This window comes from Pristis pectinata, chromosome 13 (genome assembly GCF_009764475.1).
Source record: "Pristis pectinata isolate sPriPec2 chromosome 13, sPriPec2.1.pri, whole genome shotgun sequence".
Classification (NCBI taxonomy): domain Eukaryota; kingdom Metazoa; phylum Chordata; class Chondrichthyes; order Rhinopristiformes; family Pristidae; genus Pristis; species Pristis pectinata.
Window position 1 is genome coordinate 23,343,866 of NC_067417.1, and position 19,654 is coordinate 23,363,519.

Here is a 19,654-nt window from a genome sequence, read left to right on the forward strand (position 1 = left end):
GTGCTGGTTCAGTCCCAGTCTGTTGTGATTGAGACAGAAACAGTTATTCTACAGGAGTGCTGGTTACTGACAGATGTTCCCATGGTGAAGTTCAGGAGTACTGGTTACTGACAGATGTTCCCATGGTGAAGTTCAGGGGTGCTGGTTACTAACAGATGTTCCTTTGATACTTGGTTTTACTCCTGCCCACCCATTTCAGATGGGAGTTAATCGTCTTCCTGCTATCATGGCCCTGCTTTTGAACTGCTTGGGCATTGTGCTGCTTAGGTCCAATATTGTGTGTGAGTTGGGGATGTGGCTCTTGCCTCCCAGCGACACTGCACCCCATCCATGCCCTCAAAACCTGCCAAATTCTTGTTGCTTTTTGTTATTCAGGCTGATAACCTTCATATAAAAAATAAATCCCATCAAATCTTGCTTTCATTTAGGGTGAAAATGAATAGTCTTCAGAAGCATTCCCAGACACGAGTGTTTGTTAATGCTGATGTTGTCTTCCACTTGGCAGTGCCAAATTATTGTTCTTGCCACGTGCCAACTTCTCAGTCCTTTATGTTACTTGTCCTCCATGTATGGTTTGGCGTTGTGGATAGTGTAGAAGGTTGCCAAAGGATACAGTGGGATATAGATCAGTTGCAGATATGGGCAGAGAAATAGCAGATGGAGCTTAATCTTGGCAAGAGTGAGGTGTTGCACTTCGGAAGATCAAATGTAATGGGAAAGTACACAGTTAATGGCAGGACCCTTAACAGCGTTGATGTACAGAAGGATCTTGGGGTTCAAGTCCATAGCTCCCTGAAAATGGCTGCACATGTTGATAGGGTGGTAAGGAAGGTGTATGGCATGCTTGCCTTTATTAGTCAAGGCATTGAGTTCAAGAGTCATGAAGTTATGTTGCAGCTTTATAAAGCTCTGGTTAGCCCATAAATGGAGTATTGCATTTAATTCTGGTCATCCCCATTATAGGAAGGATGTGGATGTTTTGGAGAGAGTGTAGAAGAGGTTTACCAGGGTGCTGCCTGGATTAAAGGGCATATGCTAGAAGGAGCAGTTTGACAAACTATGGTTGTTTTCTCCAGAGTGAGGCTGGGGGGAGACCTGATAGAAGTTTATAAAATTAGAAGAGGCATAGATAGACAGCTGGTATCTTTTTCCCAGGGTCAAAATGTCGAGTACAAGAGGGTATACATTTAAGGTGAGAGGGGAAAAGTTCAAAGGATATATGTGGGGCAAGTTTTACACAGAGAGTGGCGGGTGCCTGGAATGCACTGCCAGGGGTGGTGGTGGTGGAGTCAGATACAATAGAGATGTTTAAGAGGCACGTGAATATGCAAGGAATGTAGGGATATGGACCATGTGCAGGCAGAAGGGATTGGTGTAATTAGGTGTCATTAACTTAATTAGTTCGGCACAATATTGTGGGTCAAAGAGTCTGTTCCTATGCTATACTGTTCTACGAATGAACTGTAAGTTCATTGGTGAGTTACCTGTAAAAATAATCTACAATGTTATAACTTTTAGTTGAAGAAATTCAAAAGCAGAAAAGAATCTTTCAATGTCCCTCATTACAGGCACTGTGTTGATAAATGAAAAATGGATAGTTTTCAAATGATTGTACAGTTTCAGGATTTTTTCTCTAAATACTGGGAACCACATCATTTACAAAAATAGAAAATGTAGGTAACAGACCAGGCCAGACAACAGATGGTTAATGTTCCAGCTGTAACACATGTCAAACAAATGTTCTAATTTGTAAATAATGGAAGTTGGAACAGATTCTACATAATATATCGAAAGGAAGCCTTACAAACATAATTGTTAATGGCCTCTGGTGCATTAAAGCATATTACCCGGAACCAAGCGATCTCTTGGGTGTGGTGGAAAGCCCGATTAAAAACCCAGACTAACTTGTGGAGAAAAGGTCTAGAAATTCTTATAGGATCCCCCAAAGGCAATGAATATATTCCAGGAAATCATGCTCACCCTGATAACACCTTGCCTTTTCTCTGAGGTGGTTTCTGCCTCGGCCAAAAACATGGGCAGTTTGAACTAAGCAATCTCCCTTCCTTTCATAATCTTAAAACTGCAACTATCATCTCTTAATTTACAATCCTTTAGTCTATCCTGATAATTAAAATGCTTTATAAGGAGAATTAGTCCAAAGCACCACTCCCGCCAGCCAGCTCTCATTTCATACCCACAATTTAGTACCAAAATTCAGATGATAAAGGAAATGCAGTATAATTCCAAGTCAGGATGGTGTGTGACTTGGATGAGAATCTGCAGGTGATGGTGATCCTGTATATCTGTTGCCTTTGTCCTCTTTGGTAGTACTGTTGGAGGTACTGTTGGCATAGCTTAGGTAATGGATTTTGTATATGCAGATGGTGTTAAGCTTCTTGAGTGTTAAAGGAGCTGGACTCATCAGAAAAGTGGAGGGTATTTCATCAAGTTCCTGACTTGTGCTTTGTAGATTCTGGAAGGACTTTGGGAAAATCTCTAAACTGCTACAGATTTATGCGACTTACATTTCTGGCCAGTGGTGACCTCCAGGATGTTAATGGTAAGGTCCTGGGAAATGGTAAAGGTGTTGAATATCAAGGGTCATGGTGGACTTTTTCTTGTTGGAGCCGGTTATTGCCCAGCACTCCTGAGTACAAATGTTTCTTGACAATCATCAGCCCTTGCCTGAATGTTGTTTAGGTATTGCTGCATGCAGACATGGAGTCCTTCATTTGCAGAAGATTGTGCATGGAACTGAACATTGTGCAATATCTGCAAACATCCCACTTCTGACCTGATAATGGATGGAAAATCAATAATAAAAAATAGAAGATGATTAGGCCTAGGACACTGACCCAAGGAACCTCTGCTGTGTTGTCCTGGGGTTGGAATGATTGACCTCCAACAACCACACACATCTTCCTTTGTGCAAGGGATAACTCCAAGCACTGGAGTGTTTTCCCTTTCATACCTCCTGACTTCAGTGTTACCAGGGCTCCTATACGCCACACTGGTCAAATAATATTTTGGAGTCAAGGGTAGCCACTCTCACGTTACCCCTGGAATCGGCTCTTTTGTCCATATTTCGACCTAGGTTATGTTGAATCTGGTGCAGAATGGTCCTGGCAGGATCCAAATAGGACATAGCTGTGTGGGTTATGAAATACCTTTTGAAAATACACGTGATGAAACTTCCATCACTTTGCTGATTGAGTGTAAACAGATTAAACTAAAATTAGCTGGATTAGGTTAATTCTGCTTTTTGCTAACAGAACATACCTGGACAGTTTTCCAGCTTGCTGGACATAATTTACAAATTTGCTGTTGTCATGTGCTGGAAAAGTTTGACTGATGGCACAGCTAGTTCTAGTTTGCAAGTTTTTAGTAGTACAGCTGGGATGTTGTTTGGTTCCATAGCCTTTGTTCTCAGTGCTCTCAGCCATTTCTTAATGTTACATGGAGTAAACTAGAGTCATAGAGCAATACAGTATGGATATAGACCCTTTGGCCCAACCAGTTCAGGCCAACCACTATGCCAACCCAGCCAGTCCCAATTTCCTGTGTTCGGCTAATATCCCTCTAAGCCCTGCCTCTCCATGTACCTATCCAAGTGCTTGTTAAATGATACTATTGTACCTGCCTCACCCACTTCTTCTGGCAGCTCCTTCCATATACTCACCACCCTCTGCGTGAAAAAGTTGCACCTCAGGTCCCTTTTCAGTCTTTCTCCTCTCACCCTAAACCTATGCCCCATAGTTTTGGACTCCCCTACCCTGGGGAAAAGACTGTTACCGTCCACCTTATCTATGCCTCTCATAATTTTAAACATTTCTTTAAGGTTGCCCCTCATTCTCCTGTATTCCGAGGAATAAAGACCTAGCCTGGCCAGTAACTCTCCCTATAACTCAGCCCTGTACTCAGCGCCCTGACTGATGAAGGCCAGTGTGCTGAACGCCTTTGCAAATAAATTAGCTAGAGACAGACTTCTTGAGAGGAAGCCAAGATTGGAGAGAGTTCTTATAAAAGGTCATCAGCCTGTAAGGTTAGACTTCACAAGGATGTTACCTGGACTGGAGGGCTTGTAATAAGGAGAGATTAGATATTCTATTTTTCTTTCTCTGGAGCATTGGAGGCTGAGGGATGACTTTATACAGGTGTATAAAATCAAGACGGACATGGATAAGGTGAATGATCACAGTTTTTTACCCGGGGTAGGTGAGTCTTAAACTAGAGAGCACTAGGTTTAAGGGGAGAGGGGAAAGATTTAAAGGGGACTTGAGGGGCAAGTTTTTCCACACAGAGGCTGGTGGGTATGTGGAATAAGCTGCCACCATAAGCTATAAAGGCAGGTACAATTACAATGTTTAAAAGACATTTAGACAGGTACATGGTTAAGAAAGGTTTATAGGGATATGGGCCAAATGCAGGTAAATGGGACTAGGTCAGGTAGGCAGCTTGGTCGGCATGGATGAGTTGGGCCAAAGGGCCTGTTTCCGTGCTGTATAACTCTGTGACTCTACTAACTCTCACTACTTTTGCTTGCAGACAACAGCCAAAACATCCAGATGTGAAGTTTGGTGAACTGCAGCCCAACACCTACATTTTCTGCAGATGGATTTAGAACTCATAACTAAAAAAACAAGTAGGAGCTGCCATCTTGTTTCTTTTTCTGTAGTCAAATCTCCCGTGTGTTTGTGCTTTTAATATCAACTTTTTACACTAATTGTTGACTTGCCCTGTCTTCCTTACTTTAATTTTACTTTGAAAATGTTTGGTGAAACATGAAGAGCAATAGCTGCTGTCTAGTGAGCAAACGTTGCTGCCTAGAGTTCTCCCGGCCTTGCCTATAATTGGACCCAGGACCCCCAGATTGGACATGCTCAACCTGCAGTTGAATGTTTGAACCTTCAGGCTTGTTTTCTACCAGTTCTTTCCTTTCTCTGTTGCAGCTACAGAGCTTTCACAAAGTCCATGGGAAAAAGCTGTTCTTAAAGGCCCTACTCTGATTTTGCTGTTTTGTGCATGCTTCTCTGAAGACTTCTGCTATAATTTGTAATGCAAACCAGAGAGTTAATTTTTGTCCTTTAAAAATGGCTGTCCCGAAGGTTGTTACTCACACTGTACTCACTCTACAGTACCTGTTGTTTTAGAGTATGTTCTTACCTCACTTAATGCTGAAATGCTTACTTCTCAAGCAGGGGTAGGGTGGGTATACAGGACACAGTACCACATAGTAATCATTGAAAAAGAAATCTACAATGTGAGGTTCTGGATGTGCATATACATGCATAAGCATACACACACACACGCACACGCACACATGCATATACAGAGATGCACGCACACACACACACACACACACACACACACACACACACACACACACTCCATTAAGGGTGTCCGCATTTGTCCTTTTGAAAACTAGAAACTTCTCATGCAAGCCCTTACAGTTTGTCATCCTCAGGAAGCAACTCCTGGCTTTACTACAAATTCCTTTGCTCTGGGAGAACAATGAATTCAAGGAATTTGACTGATAAGGGCACCTTTTTATCACCCACCTGTCTGCATGCACACCATTGTTATCAAGCCCCCGGCAGTAGGCCTTTAAACACGGCTGGGAAATCCCACAATGACAAGCAATCTGAATTTTCATAGTGGGTTATTATTTCAAGGATCTCTGTGAATGTAACAGGTAATGAGACCAAAAGGGCATGAGAGGTAAGAGTGATTTTTACTTCATACATTCCCACGTGGAACAGTAACAATATTTTGTTATCCATGACATCATGAAAAATTTTCCGGCCCTGTGGGCAGGTTTTAGGCTCGTGGTAGTTGGACTCATTGCCTTTTTACCTTTATTCCGTAGAACTGGACCATGACCTTATGAGGCTGCGGCTCAGCCACACGAGGTTGTTCCTGTTGGTGGTTAATAGGAAGCAGTTTTACCAAGTAATTACACACATGTGAATTCCAGCAGTTTAAGGTCAGCACTGACCCACCAACTAGCGTGTTAGGAAGAGTTCAAACCAAAACTGGTATTCTCCATCGGGAAGGATAGAAAATAAAAAAGCAAATTACAAAAGTTTTCACATTCCAAATGGTGATCACCTCAAGCTCAACAGCATCACACCCATGAGATCAAGTTGCCAAGAAAGCGACATGCAGACCAGAATATAGAATGATGGCTTTGGGGAAGTGAAATTAAGCTTGTATTGAGCTTAAAAAAAAATCAGGGCCCTATAAAACCTTAGGAAGTGGAAAGTAATATGTGATACATGATAAAAGTATCAATCAAAGGGTAGCATTTTCATACATCAGATCCTTTTATCTGAAATCAGTCAGGTGTAATGATGGGTGTTGGTGGATGGAAGAAAAACATTAACTCACAAGGCTATCCTTATTTTGTGATTTGTGCATGTTTACTTCTTTCCACTTTCTGCATTGACCAGTTCCCATACATATTTGGAGGAAATGCTGACCAAATAGGAAACCTGTAACATAGCTTGTTCTAACTATGGGTAGTTTACATAATGTTGAGAGCCACGGAGAGATGTTGAGAGCTGCTAGAATATATTTGTCTTGTTTATTAAACTCTAACTGCTCTGCACGTGTCCACATGTCACTCATTTACATGAGAGTGTTCAACCCATTTACATGAGAGTGTTCAGAATTGAAGGACAAGGGATTACGTGGGTAATATACTAATGTGGATTGAAAATTGATTGGCAGGAAGCAGGGTAGAAATAAATGGGCCTTTCTCGTGGTAGCAGGTTGTACCAGCTTCGGCTCTGGCTATTCACAATATATATTGATAATTTGTATGATGGAATGAAATGCAATATTTCTAAATTTGCCGATGAAAGCAGGTGGGATGGTGAGTTGTGAGGAATATGTCATGAGGCCCGAAGGCAATTTGGACATTAAAAAAATGTCAGTTGTCTGAAACTCAATCTTTCTCTCACAATCTTTCCTTACTATTGAAGTGACACTGTGTGGAACTGTGAGCTTTTTAATAGGAATTTTGAGCACTGCGTTTTTCTAGTCCAGGTTTTGCATCCCCAAGCTGTTCATTGGGTGTGATGGAGCACCCATAGTCTAGGTTGTGGCACAGTCCAGAGGACTGGAGGAATGTGGTGCTCTTGATTAAAATGAGAAAACCAGCCTAACCTTGGTGGTGGACAAGTTATTGGAACCATTTCCCAAGGAGAGTATGAGTCATCATTTAGAAAGATTAATCAAGAAAGGTCAGTATGGATTTGTTAAGAGAATGTTGTGTCTGAATGAGTTAATTGAATTTTTTGAGGAGATAACATGGAGTCAGTAAGGATAGCACACTTGATGTAAACCACATGGATTTTATAAGGGAGACAAGAGACTGCAGATGCTGGAATTTGGAAAATAAACAATTTGCTGGAGGAACTCAGCAGATCAAGAACCATCTGTTGGGGGGGGGAGGGGGGGGGGGAAGGAATTGTTGAAGTTTTGGGTTGAAACCCTGCATCAGAGTTGTTGATGTTTCAGGTTGAAATCCTACATCAGGATCTGATTCCTTCCCCTCTCCCGCACCCCCCCCCCCCCCCACCAAAAAAAAGATGCTGCTCAACCTGCTGAATTCCTCCAGCAGATTATTTGTTGGATTTTACAAGAGGTTGGACAAGGTCCTACAGTGCGGACTGGTCAGAAAGATAAAAGTTCTTGGGATCCAAGGGGCTAAGGCAAGTTGGATCCAAAATTAATTCAATAGGAGGAAACAAAGGGTAATAAATGATAGAAAACTGGACATGTGATTGTACTGAGGAAGCAATCTATAGACTGCAGCAAGATGTCAGTGGTCTGGTTTGTTGGACAGAAATGTGTCAAATGATATACAATTTGGAGGAGTACGAGATAATGCATTTAGGAAGGGAAAATAAGGTTATGGCACACCTAACAAAATATAGAATACTAAGGACTGTTGAGATACAGAAGGACCTTACAAAATGTGTCCTCAAATCCCCAAAGGCAACAGGGCAGGTAGATAAGCTCACAATGAAACATTAGTTAAACCAATTAGACACTCAGTTCTAGTCATTACATCACAGGAAGCATATGATAGCACTAGAGAGAGTACAAAAGAGATACATAATGATGTTGTCAGCACTGGAAAATTTTAATGGTGAGAAAAGTTCAGTTTGCCTGGAATTATCTTCTTCGGAACAGAGGAGACAATGTATGCAGCTCACCTGCCAGTGCCTGCCTCATCTCATGTCTTTGTCCTACTATTCTGCTCATTAGAAGATGCCTGGGCAGTGTCCTGGTTGTCCTTCCTGTAGTCTTCCCTGTTGCACAACATGTGCTCATGGCCAGTATTTTGGATTCCATTTGTTTTTCATCCCAAAATGTGGCTTCAGATTTATCTAAGCACTTGAAGTGCATCTTTACCCTATTATGGCTTGCTAGAGTAAAGGAACTGTTGGTCGTGTGGCTCTCCTGTTCTGGCATTCTAGTGCCTCATTGGTGGTGTTTTGATTTCATCTCCAGTTTTTAGAAAGAGAATCCAAATCTACATTTTGATGGATTTTGGATTTCAAGGCACATTGGAAAGAATTTGCACAATGCAATCCATTGGCACCTCTCAGAGAGCTGTAAGGCCCTAAGGGAGAGATTCTTCCCCACCAACAGGATAAGGAAGTCTGTTGGTGTCAGAAAAGGGGCCTGCCTGAGGGTTGCCATGAATTCCACAGGGTGAGCACAGACCAAGCTCATGGATTCAATCTGGAAAGCAGTTTATTTAACCAAGCAGAGCAAGGAAGGCACACACTGACACATGCATCTACACCCTGATGTGTATGTACCCTAACCTCCTCACTCTATTTTCAAGCCTATACCGGAGCACAGCTTCACACCAACATAACCATCTACCCCTCTGGCTGTGCACTCTTCGTCACATCACTGGAGTTTAGTCACCGGTGTTATGTCTTTCCCTCAGCTTAACCCTCAATGCTTTCCATCCATCTGTTAAGTTTTTTTTGTTTTCCTTTTTAGAACCATAGAACCATAGAATACTACAGCACAGAAAACAGGCCATTCGGCTCTTCGAGTCTGTGCCAAAACCTTATTCCACTAGTCCCATTTACCTGTACCCAGTCCATAACCCTCCAGCCCTCTCCCGTCCATGTATCTATCCAATTTATTCTTAAAACTTAAGAGTGAGCCTGCATTTACCACATCAGATGGCAGCTCGTTCCACAATCCCACCACTCTCTGAGTGAAGAAGTTCCTCCTCATGTTCCCCCTAAACCTTTCCCCTTTCACTCTAAAGCCATGTCCTCTTGTACCTCTCCTAATCTAGGTGGAAAGAGCCTACTCACATTAACTCTGTCTATACCCTTCATAATTTTGTAAACCTCTATCAAATCTCCCCTCATTCTTCTACGCTCCAAGGAATAAAGTCCTAACCTGTTCAATCTTCCCCTGTAACTCAACTCCTAAAGACCCGGCAACATTCTAGTAAATCTTCTCTGCACTCTTTCAATCTTACTGATATCCTTCCTATAGTTAGGTGACCAGAACCGCACACAATACTCCAAATTTGGCCTCACCAATGTCTTATACAACCTCACCCTAACATCCCAACTCCTATACTCAATGATTTATGAATGCCAGGATGCCAAAAGCCTTCTTTACAACCCTGTCTACCTGTGACGCCACTTTCAGGGAATTATGTATCTGAACTCCCAGATCCCTTTGTTCCTCCGCACTCCTCAGTGCCCTACCATTTTTGTTAGAGCAGATGTTGTAGAGCTCGAGGCAGAAGCAAAGAACCAGACTGACCTCCAGCCACCTATTAACTTACGGCTGTAGAAGAGGAGGTGCCAGACATCAGTAGAATCCTGATTGCCTGAGTATTGAAGAAGGAGAGATAGAGACCAGGTGATTGTAATGCATCCTAAGGTGGGCCTTGGCTAGTCCTGGAGTGCTGGTAAATTTTACTTAGAATATGAGTTTATCGACACAGGAGCTTCAAAAGTGCTTATTTTATTCAACTCTTATAGAAAAAATTCCTAAAAGTGGTGTTTACATCATATATGTTCACTAAATACAAATAATGATAGAATTAAGTATCCACCAATAGCCAAGTAGAATACAATAGTTATTCTTATCAATGTCATGTCATCGGTGAGTGAAATATGATGATGTTTATGATATCATTTTTCTAATATTTCCTTATAACACAGAAAGAGGCCATTCAGCCTATTAAGTCCATGCCAGCAATCAGCAATCCTGTCAATCCCATTCCCCCACTTACTTCCATGTAACCTGTTCTCTCTCACATGTCCATTAGCATCCCACCCACCTTCAGTCGATGCAATTTACAGTGGCCAATCAACCTATCAACCAGCTTGTCTGTGGGATGTGGAAAGACACTGGAGCGTTTAAAGTAACAAGTGTTCACAAGAAGAATGTGCAAACCCTACGCAGACAGCATCGGCAGTCAGGATTGAAAGTGGATTGCTGGAACTATGAGGCAGCATCACCATCTACTGTGCCACTGTGAAGCAATGAACAGCCAAGGCCAGGCTACTGTATTCAACCATTAATTCAACCATTGTTACCTTCCCAGTTCTATTTCATGCCTCAAATCTCTCACAGGGCCATCCTGCCTTCAGCAGGGGAAGATGATGTCTCCTCAGAGGTCACTAATGTACTGGCATAGCAGTCATGCTGCTCAGATACCCATACTTTGTTGGCACTCATAAGGCAAATAATTGGGGTTTCACCTGGTGACACACGTGCAAATGTGCAGGGCCAGAAGGTGGAGGTGGAACAACAATAAAAAAATCTGTCAGAGGCTGAAGGTTGCTCCAAGAATTACTCAGCTGGACACATGCCGTACCTGGCAGGGGTCATTGGTAGTCATGGTATGCTTAGATGTTTAGAACAACAGCATGAAAGTACCAGCAGGCTCATCTCAAAGATGAGTGGCAAGGATGAATGTCAAAGTTCTTTGCAGTTATGCCTTTCTCCATGGAAAGGTGGCCACCTGAATGAAGCATCAAATGCAACATTTAAATGAGTGCACCAGGCCTTCGCGGATGACTAGCCCGCTATCAATATCACATAAAGGATGTGTTGGTCACTCATTGCCCCACTTGTCTCAAGCAAAATGCTCATTGCTTACAGACAAGTGTAAAGGAGAGGGATGATAGTGATAAGAGATAAGGAAGTGAACAGTTTGCTCAAAGCACTTCTGCACCTTCCTCACTCCCCACCCCCATCAATCAGGATATAAAATTAGGTGGGGGACTGTGTGAGAGGTGTTATAACAGCATATATGCAGATGAAGCAATCTTTAGAGGGGCCCCAAAATCCAGACATCATCAAGAAGCATCATAGTCATCTGAGTAATATGGCCCTCTGCTGAAGCCATAAGGTAGCACCATGTGTAAGTGCAGAGAAGATGAAGAACAAAAATAGGTGGTTGATGAAAGGGATGTCACACAATGTTAAATTGTCAACTTTTATATTTGGTCTGTATGTATGTATATATATATATATATATATATATATATATACACACACACACACACATATAAATAATATTTTTTCAGCACTTTTATCACCGTGTTTACTTTTGGTTTGTGGGGTTGCAGGAAGTCTGTTTGTGAATAATGAAAGGGAAGGTATGATTTGGCATTAAGCAATTGCAGGTTGTGAAAGCTATGCTAGGTTGCTTACTGGACTGCTTTTGCAAAGTGTGGACCGGTGTGCCTTGTAATAATGAGGGGTTGCAAGGTATCCTGGCAGTAATGTGTGCAGTTGCTGATAAATTGACCATATCAAAGTCCTCCTCCTCTTCCACGTTCTTCTCCTCCTGCAAGTCCAAAGCTCGCTGCTGTCAATGATGTCCAGAGGGCAGCAACCCACACTCATCCTGGGCTCCCTGGCTGGTACAGACAGAAAGGCCCTCCAGACCTGTGCAGGCACCTGAGGTCCATCTTCCATGTGACATTGGCCTGCACTTTAGCACAACTGATTGTCAGGTAGCTTCCTAGTATTATCAACCCCTTTTCAAATGAGTATCCAGTATGGCTGCTCACGGAGCACTGGATTCAGAGAGGGTGAATTGCCACTACTGTGTGTCAAATCTGCACCTGAATAAGTATATTTATGTGGTTGCAAACAGGCAGCATACTGAAAGAGAAGCCACCGTTGTGACTGACATGTGTTTCTCTGTGTTCTAACATTGTCTGGCTTGACAAGTGTGAGCAGCGATTGAATTTGTGCACTCGTGGGAAGTCAGCTGGAGACACAAATCTTAGTGACCACTAGTTTTGACTAGCATCATAGTAGAAAGGTTGCTTGATTGGTTCCATGACAGCAGCCACTTACCATGCACATCTGCGCACTGCAGTTGGTGAACCTTTGGATTTATTTTCCTCAGAGGCCCAGGAGGATCCAGAAACAAAGAGACTACGGCAGTGCTGATGCTGACCAATGATAATATGAGGCTACCAGTTACCGGTCCCTGGTTTTCAGCTGGGCTTCAAACAGACGATGGATCTCTTCTACAGTCTGATGTAAGACCCCGAGCTTTCTGTAATATGGCTGTTTCAATGTGTCAGTACTCATGTGTGCCAGGAATCTGCTCCTGTGAACTTAAGCTCTCTGGTGATCCTATCTCTCCTCGGGTGCTGCGTTCTGGGAGCAGCCAGCTGTTCTTGCTGGTGGGAATGTTGCTGATGCTCTGCTCTTCCTACTGGTGTTGGTTCTACTCCCACTCTTACTGTTGGATGAGAATGTTAGTGAAGTTATTCCTGCTGGAACTGCTGCTGCTCCCACCCCTCCTGTTCCTGCTGATGCTGCTCCCACCCCTCCTGTTCCTGCTGATGCTGCTCCCACCCCTCCTGTTCCTGCTGATGCTGCTCCCACCCCTCCTGTTCCTTCTAGTGCTCCTCCCACTCTTCCTCCTCCTGGTGCTGGTTCTGGCTCTGCTGGTGCTGGTGTTGCCACTGACTGTTTTGTTTCTGCTGGTGCTGGACAAGAACATAAGAAACTGGAGCAGGAATAGACCCTGGCCCCACAGCTGCTCCACCATCAAAAAGATCATGGCTGATCCAATCTTTGCCTCAACACCATTTTCCTGTATTCTCCCCATACCCCTTGAATTCCATTGTAGCTTAAATGTCTGTCAACCTCTGACTTGAATTTATTCTGCCTCTACAACTCCATGGCATAGGGAATCCTAAAGGTTCATAATCCTCTGAGAGAAAAAAATTGCTCCTCATCTTTGTCGAAATGGGCAACCACTTATACTGAAACTCTGCCCGATAGTTCTAGATACCCCTTCAAGGGGAAACGTCTTTCAGCATTTACCCAATTGCCTCTCAGTACCTTATATTTTAAAATAAAATCACTGTCATTCTTCTAAACTCCACTGCATTTGGGTCCAATCAGTTCAATCTTTCTTCATACACAACCAGTCCACGAATCAACCGTCTCTGCACTATCTCCAATGCATGCACATCCTTCCTTAAGTATGGAGATCAAAACTGTACACAGTACTACAGATACGGTCTCACCAGTGCCAAGTAAAGTTGCATCAAAACTTACCTACATTAATATCGCATACCTCTTGCCAAAATTCCATTAAACTTCCTAATTTCTTGCCATACTGGTATGTTAACATCTTGTGTTCCATGTAGAGACATAGACTGATACAGAATAGAAACAGACCCTTCAGCTCACCAAGCCTGTGCCAACCATCAAACACTGATTTACACTAATTCTACACTAATGCCTTCTTATTCTCCCCAGATTCCCATGATCTCCCCCCATATTCCACCACTCACCTACATACTAGGGGCAATTTACAACCTGCATGTTTTTATGATGTGGGAGGAAGCAGAGCACCGGAGGAAACCCACGCAGTCACAGGAAAAGCATGCAAACTCCATACTGATAGCATCTTAGGTCGGGATTGAACCTGTGTCACTGGAGTTTTGAAGTAGTTGCTTTACTAGCTGCACTATTGTTCCGTCCATACAGACCTGTTCCAGGTCCCCCAGTTTAAATAATGATTTGTTTTTGCATTCTGCCTTCCAAAGTGGATTACCATACATTTTCCCATAGTATACTCTATCTACCAGCATCTTGTCCATTCATTTCACCGATCCATATCCCTTTACAGGCTGTTTGTGTTCTCCTCAGAATTTACTATTCCACCTTTCTATGTATCATCAGCAGAATTGGCTACTGTACACTCAGTGCCTCCATCCCACTGTTCCTGTACTGCTGATCCTCATCCTGTTCCCACTTTTCTGGTTTCTGCTGTGCTGCTCCCCTGTTCCTGTTCCTTTTGCTGCCGGTACAGTTGTCCCAGCTGCTCATGTTTCTACTAGTCCTGGGTTTAATCTGAGTTCCAAAGTAATAGAGCAGAAAAAGTACCCACACTGACCTGATAACTCTGAGCTTCAAAATACGATCAGGCATTCAAAGATATCAGAAAGTTCACTTGATTGATTCTGGGGATGAAGGGCTTATCTTCTGCAGAACAATTGATCAGGTTGGAGGTTAAAAGAATGAGAGGTGATCTTATTGAAACATTTAAGATTCTGAGGGAGCTCTCCTCATGGGGAAATCCAGAATTTGAGAGCATAGTTTCAGAATGAGGGGCTGCACTTTATGACAGAAATGAAGGGAAATTTCTTCTCCAAAATGGCGGTAGATGTTTGAACTTCTGTACCCCAGAGAGATAGAACAAAGAACATAGAACAGTACAGCACAGCAATAGGCCCTTCAGCCACCATTTCTGCGCCGACCATGATGTTTATCTAAACTAACCCCTTCTGCCTGCATGTGGGCTGTATCTCTCTATTTCCTACCTGTTCATGTGTCCATCTAAATGCCTCTCCACATTGCTATCGTATCTGCTTCTGCCACTGCCTATAGCAGTGCAGTCCAGACACCTACCACCCTATGTGTAAAAAATAAAATTTGTATCACAAATCTCCTTTAAACTTTCCCCCTCTCATCTTAAAGCTATGCCCTATTGTAATAGATACTTACACTCTGGGGAAAAAGATTCTATCTACCCTATCTATGCCTCTCAAAATGTTATATACTTCTATCACTGCTCAGCCTCCAATGTCCCAGAGAAAACAATCCAAGTTTGTCGAACAACTCCTTATAGCTAATACTCTCTAATTCAGGCAACGTCCTGGTGAACATCATCTGCACCCTCTCAAGGCCTCCACTGTAGTGTGGTGACCAGAACTACACACAATACTTCAAATGTAGCCTAACCAAAGTTCCTTACAGTTGCAACAAATTTTATATTCAACACCCCGACCGATGAAGGCAAGTATGCCCTACGCCTTCTTTACCACTTGTACCAATGATCTTGCAACTTTCAGGGAACGGTGGACTTGCACCCCAAGATCCCTCTGTATATCAATGCTCCAAAGGGTCCTGCCATTTACTGTATACTTTCCTCTTTGTCCTCCCTGAATGCAACACCACACTTGTCCGGATTTAACTCCATCTGCCATTTCTCTGCTGAAATTTCCAACTGATCTAAATCCTGCTGTATCCTTTGACAACCTTTTTCACTGTCCACAACTGCACCAATTTTCATCTCAGTTGCAAACTTACTAATCAGGCCACCCACCTTTTATCCATATCATTAGCATATATCACAAGCAACAGAGGTCCCAGCATTGATCCTCGCAGAACACCACTGGTCATAGACCTCCAGTCAGAAAATCATCCACCCACCACTACCCTCTGTCTTCAATAACCAAGTCAATTTTGGATCCAATTTACCAACTCGCTGTGGATTCCATGTGATTTAATCTTCTGGATCAGCCTACCATGTCAAATACTTTGCTAAAGTCCATGTAGACAACATCCATTGCCTTACCTTCATCAATCATCTTCGTCACTTCCTCAATAAACTCAGTAAATTTCATGAGACATGACCTCCCCTGCATGCAGCCAAGCTGACCATCCGTAATAAGTCCTTGCTTTTCCAAGTGCAAGTAAATCCTGTCCTTTAGAATCTTCACCAATAATTGCCTTGCCACTGTTGAAGGCTCACTGGCCTATAATTTCCTGGTTTGTCCCTGTTGCCCTTCTTAAACCAAGGAACAACTTTCGCTGTTCTTCAGGTTTCTGACTCCTTGCCCATGGCTAAAGAGGATATAAAGCATTTTCACCCGAAGCTGAGGTAGACAGATTTTTGAGGCCGAGGTATCTGAGATATTTGAGGCTGAGGTAGACAGATTTGTGGATGATAAGGAGTCAGAGGTTGTGGCGATCATGAAGGAAAGTGGAGTTAGTACCAAGATTGAATCAGCCATGATTCTATAGCAGGGTAGAACAGACTCAAAGAGCCATTTGGCTTATTCTACCCCAATTTCTTGTATACTAGATAAGGAGGCAGAGAGTGTGGGGGCAATGAAAGACCTGAACTTTCTGAACTGGCAGGAACCAGTGATTATGATTTGAAATTGTTGAAAACCTTGGCCTCAACGGGTTGTGAGTTGCACAGGGAAGTGCAACCTCAACTTCAGCAAGGCCCTGTACAGTCTTCAGATGATAACCACTGCTCCCATTTTCAGACAGCATCTGCCAGTGGTGATTCTGTTGCTGTTTATTCCTTCACTAAACCTATCTTTTATTTCTTTTACTTATGCCATTAGAAACACTCTCTGCCTTGCTCTCCTGTCATTTAAATCCTGTTGTGACTTTGAATGAGCCACATGGAAGCTGCAGTGTAGCTGTAAAAGGTCTTTATTCAGTATGACAAGCTGACATTCAGGAGGAGACTTGATGGAAGGCTCTCTCCTGGGAGAAACTCTCAGTAGAATTTGCCCGAACTCAAAGTACATTGGGTTTTTATGCACTCAAGAACAAAGGTAGCAGCAGGTGATGAAAAACAATTTCACTAGATACAAATGGATAATTTACTTCAATGTTTTGAGTGCAGACAAATGGTTTTGTTGAATTACCCATTTGCAATGGGAGCACACCGTAACTGACAAGACACGTCTGAGTATTCAAACAACTTTGCTGGGACAAAGTAATTCACATGGGTAGTCAAAAGGCTTCTGAGAACAGAAACCTCAGACATTCAAAATTCGTGTTATGAGGGCTGACTCTGTGGGTATACAAATACTCCCAATTACTGATTGATGGAACAAATATGCCTATGACCATATTTTGATGTGATAAGTGACACATCACTTCCTTGATCTCTGCCACAATGGTGCAAGATATTTTAGCTGAAGATGTCTGATGCCTGGTTTGGTGTAGGTCAACCAATATCACCCGATTTTCTAATGTTTGGCCAATGCATATGTGATCAGTGATCTCTGGGTGAGAACTTTCCCCTTTTCTGATGCCTGCTGCAAGAGACCAAGAGGATAGCATCAGACAGGCTGGGCAGCTTAAAGAATTCCTGCAGACTGCAAAGCAGAAGCAGAATGCACAAGTTTTAAGTAACTTTGTAAACAGAGTGCTAAATAAAAATGGTTGCATTTGATTGAGGTAGTTGAAATATCATAAACATTTTCATTTAATTATGTTAACATCTTTTATATTTTAATATATTTAAGTGAAGAAATTAGAATGCACCCCCGTAAAATTTGCCATTCTGGGAGTCCAATGGTTTGCTAAGCAATAATTACGGTTTACTACACCATTAGCAAAAATTAGCAAAAAGCTAATTTTCATGGCACTTATATCCTCTGTATGTATGCCCATAACAACAATAAACTTGAACTTAAAAACCCTATCTCATATAACCAACTACAAGAAGTTCAATGTATTTTACTCTGGTGAAGGGCAAAACACCACAGATGGTGGAAATATGAATTAAAAACAGAAAATGCTGCAATCCTAAATGATGCAGCTTTGGAAATCCTGCAGTTACTGTCTTTTTCACAGTGTAAAGATGCCAATGGTTATTTTGTGACAATTAGTACCTTAAGTTTGATGACCTTTCTTACTCTGCTGATGATGTCTCACCTGCTGAGTGTTCTCATAATTATTATCTCTGCTCAGGTTACTCTCAGCTAATTGCCTTCATTATTCTTGCTGTATATTTATTAATAACAAGCCATGTGTTGATTGCCTTGTTGTATGGCAAGTTACTGTACTATGCCCTGAGAAAAGCACAAGTATGACAACTCTCTGTACAGACCTTTGATCCCCTTTGCACATAAGACGGAGTCTAGAGGATGTGAGACTCAAAATCTACTGGAAGGTGAGCGCCTCAGCAACCAGAGTATTGACCTGGCCACATTTAGCATTGCTGCGCATGTTTAGTCTTCCTCTGCTTTTTTCATTTCCAAGTAACAAGTCTTAAAGAGGAAAACTAAGAACAAGACAACTGCATGTTATTTATGAAGAAAATTAGCACAAAATGTTTGGAGACTCATTGAATGTCTCAAGTTCCTCTCCACTGCTTGTATCAGGTGATGGGGAAGTAGTTGCGTCTGGTTTGTGTGGCTTTAATTTACCTAGTGTATAGAAAACAAACAGTATCTTGCACTCAGTGCCGCTATGTGAGTTCTGTACAGATGCAAAAAATGTCAATAAGTTTTGTCTGGGCAGAGTCTCAAGGTGGTTAGATTCTGTGGACTTTATATTTAGTGCACTAAATATGCATAAGCAACTTATTAACATGTTTATTCATTCTTTTGGTATCACAATGGTGTAATTGCCAAGAATTGTAGGAGGAAGAATCTAATCTGGAGTGTTTCTAGTTGTTACCTTTCTTTGTGATCAATAATTAACCATGTTTCTAGTCCCTAAACCAAAATATAATGAATTTAAAATGCTAACGGCTAAAAGTTAACGTGAATGAGACTCAACCAGTGCAACACAGATATCTGAGGCTCCGAAAGCACACCGTGGTTTGGACACAGCAGTTCTTGCGGTGATTGGTTGTGGAGTGACTGGTCCTCAGAGTGCAGGTTGTGGTGAGTAAGAGGCTTTGGTGAGGGTCGTCCAGAGGAGCAGCCCAACAGCAGATCCAGGAGTAGCAGAGCAGTAGCAGTATCAATTCAACACTGGCAGAATTTTAAAGTTGTGATATCAGAAGTCAAAAAGTGACATTGACACAAGCTAAAGGACCTAGCTGGTGAGAAGCTGGTAAGTTTATTCCAGCTATAATAGTAATTAGTCTGTTAAGTAGTGAAATGGCAAGGCAGCTTACACTCACAAATTGCACATCTTGAGTCATGTCGGAAGTCCTGGACACCTCCCATAGTTTGAGTGACCACATGTTTGGCAAGTGCCTCCAGCCCAAGCACCGGCTTATGGGTTGGTGTGATGGTTATAGTCACTACTGTGCATCCGTGAGGCTGAAAGCCACCGGAATAGCTATTTCCAGGAGGTTGCCAGCCCAAAGCTTAAGAATATGTGGACAGTGAGGGAATAGATGACTTCCACGTAGAAGAAGGGGATCAGGAAGTTAGTGCAGCATTTCTGAGAGCCCATCTTGCTCAACGACCAGTATTTAGTCCTGACTACAGACCATTCCCAGGTAATGACCAAGTTCCATTGTTACAGACATCCTTGGGTTGATTTTGTCCATAAATCAGAAAATACACAAAGTCCTATACCTCCGCAGTATTATAATGAATAGCATCAGAAGCATATTAGACTG

General features: G+C 42.4%; 1 protein-coding gene across 3 annotated transcripts in view; it reads left to right on the forward strand.

The window, feature by feature from the left end:
• Window positions 1-19,654, forward strand: part of dpep1 (dipeptidase 1) — a 67,970-nt gene that overhangs the window by 21,127 nt on the left and 27,189 nt on the right. For 2 of the 3 annotated variants that reach the window (XM_052028357.1, XM_052028356.1), the window contains exons 2-3: window positions 4,546-4,642; window positions 12,425-12,560. In XM_052028357.1, the coding sequence (XP_051884317.1) occupies window positions 12,538-12,560 (23 nt within the window). In that variant the 5' untranslated portion in view covers window positions 4,546-4,642; window positions 12,425-12,537. The remainder of the gene's footprint in view (window positions 1-4,545; window positions 4,643-12,424; window positions 12,561-19,654) is intronic. The other variant, XM_052028358.1, reaches the window with a different exon arrangement.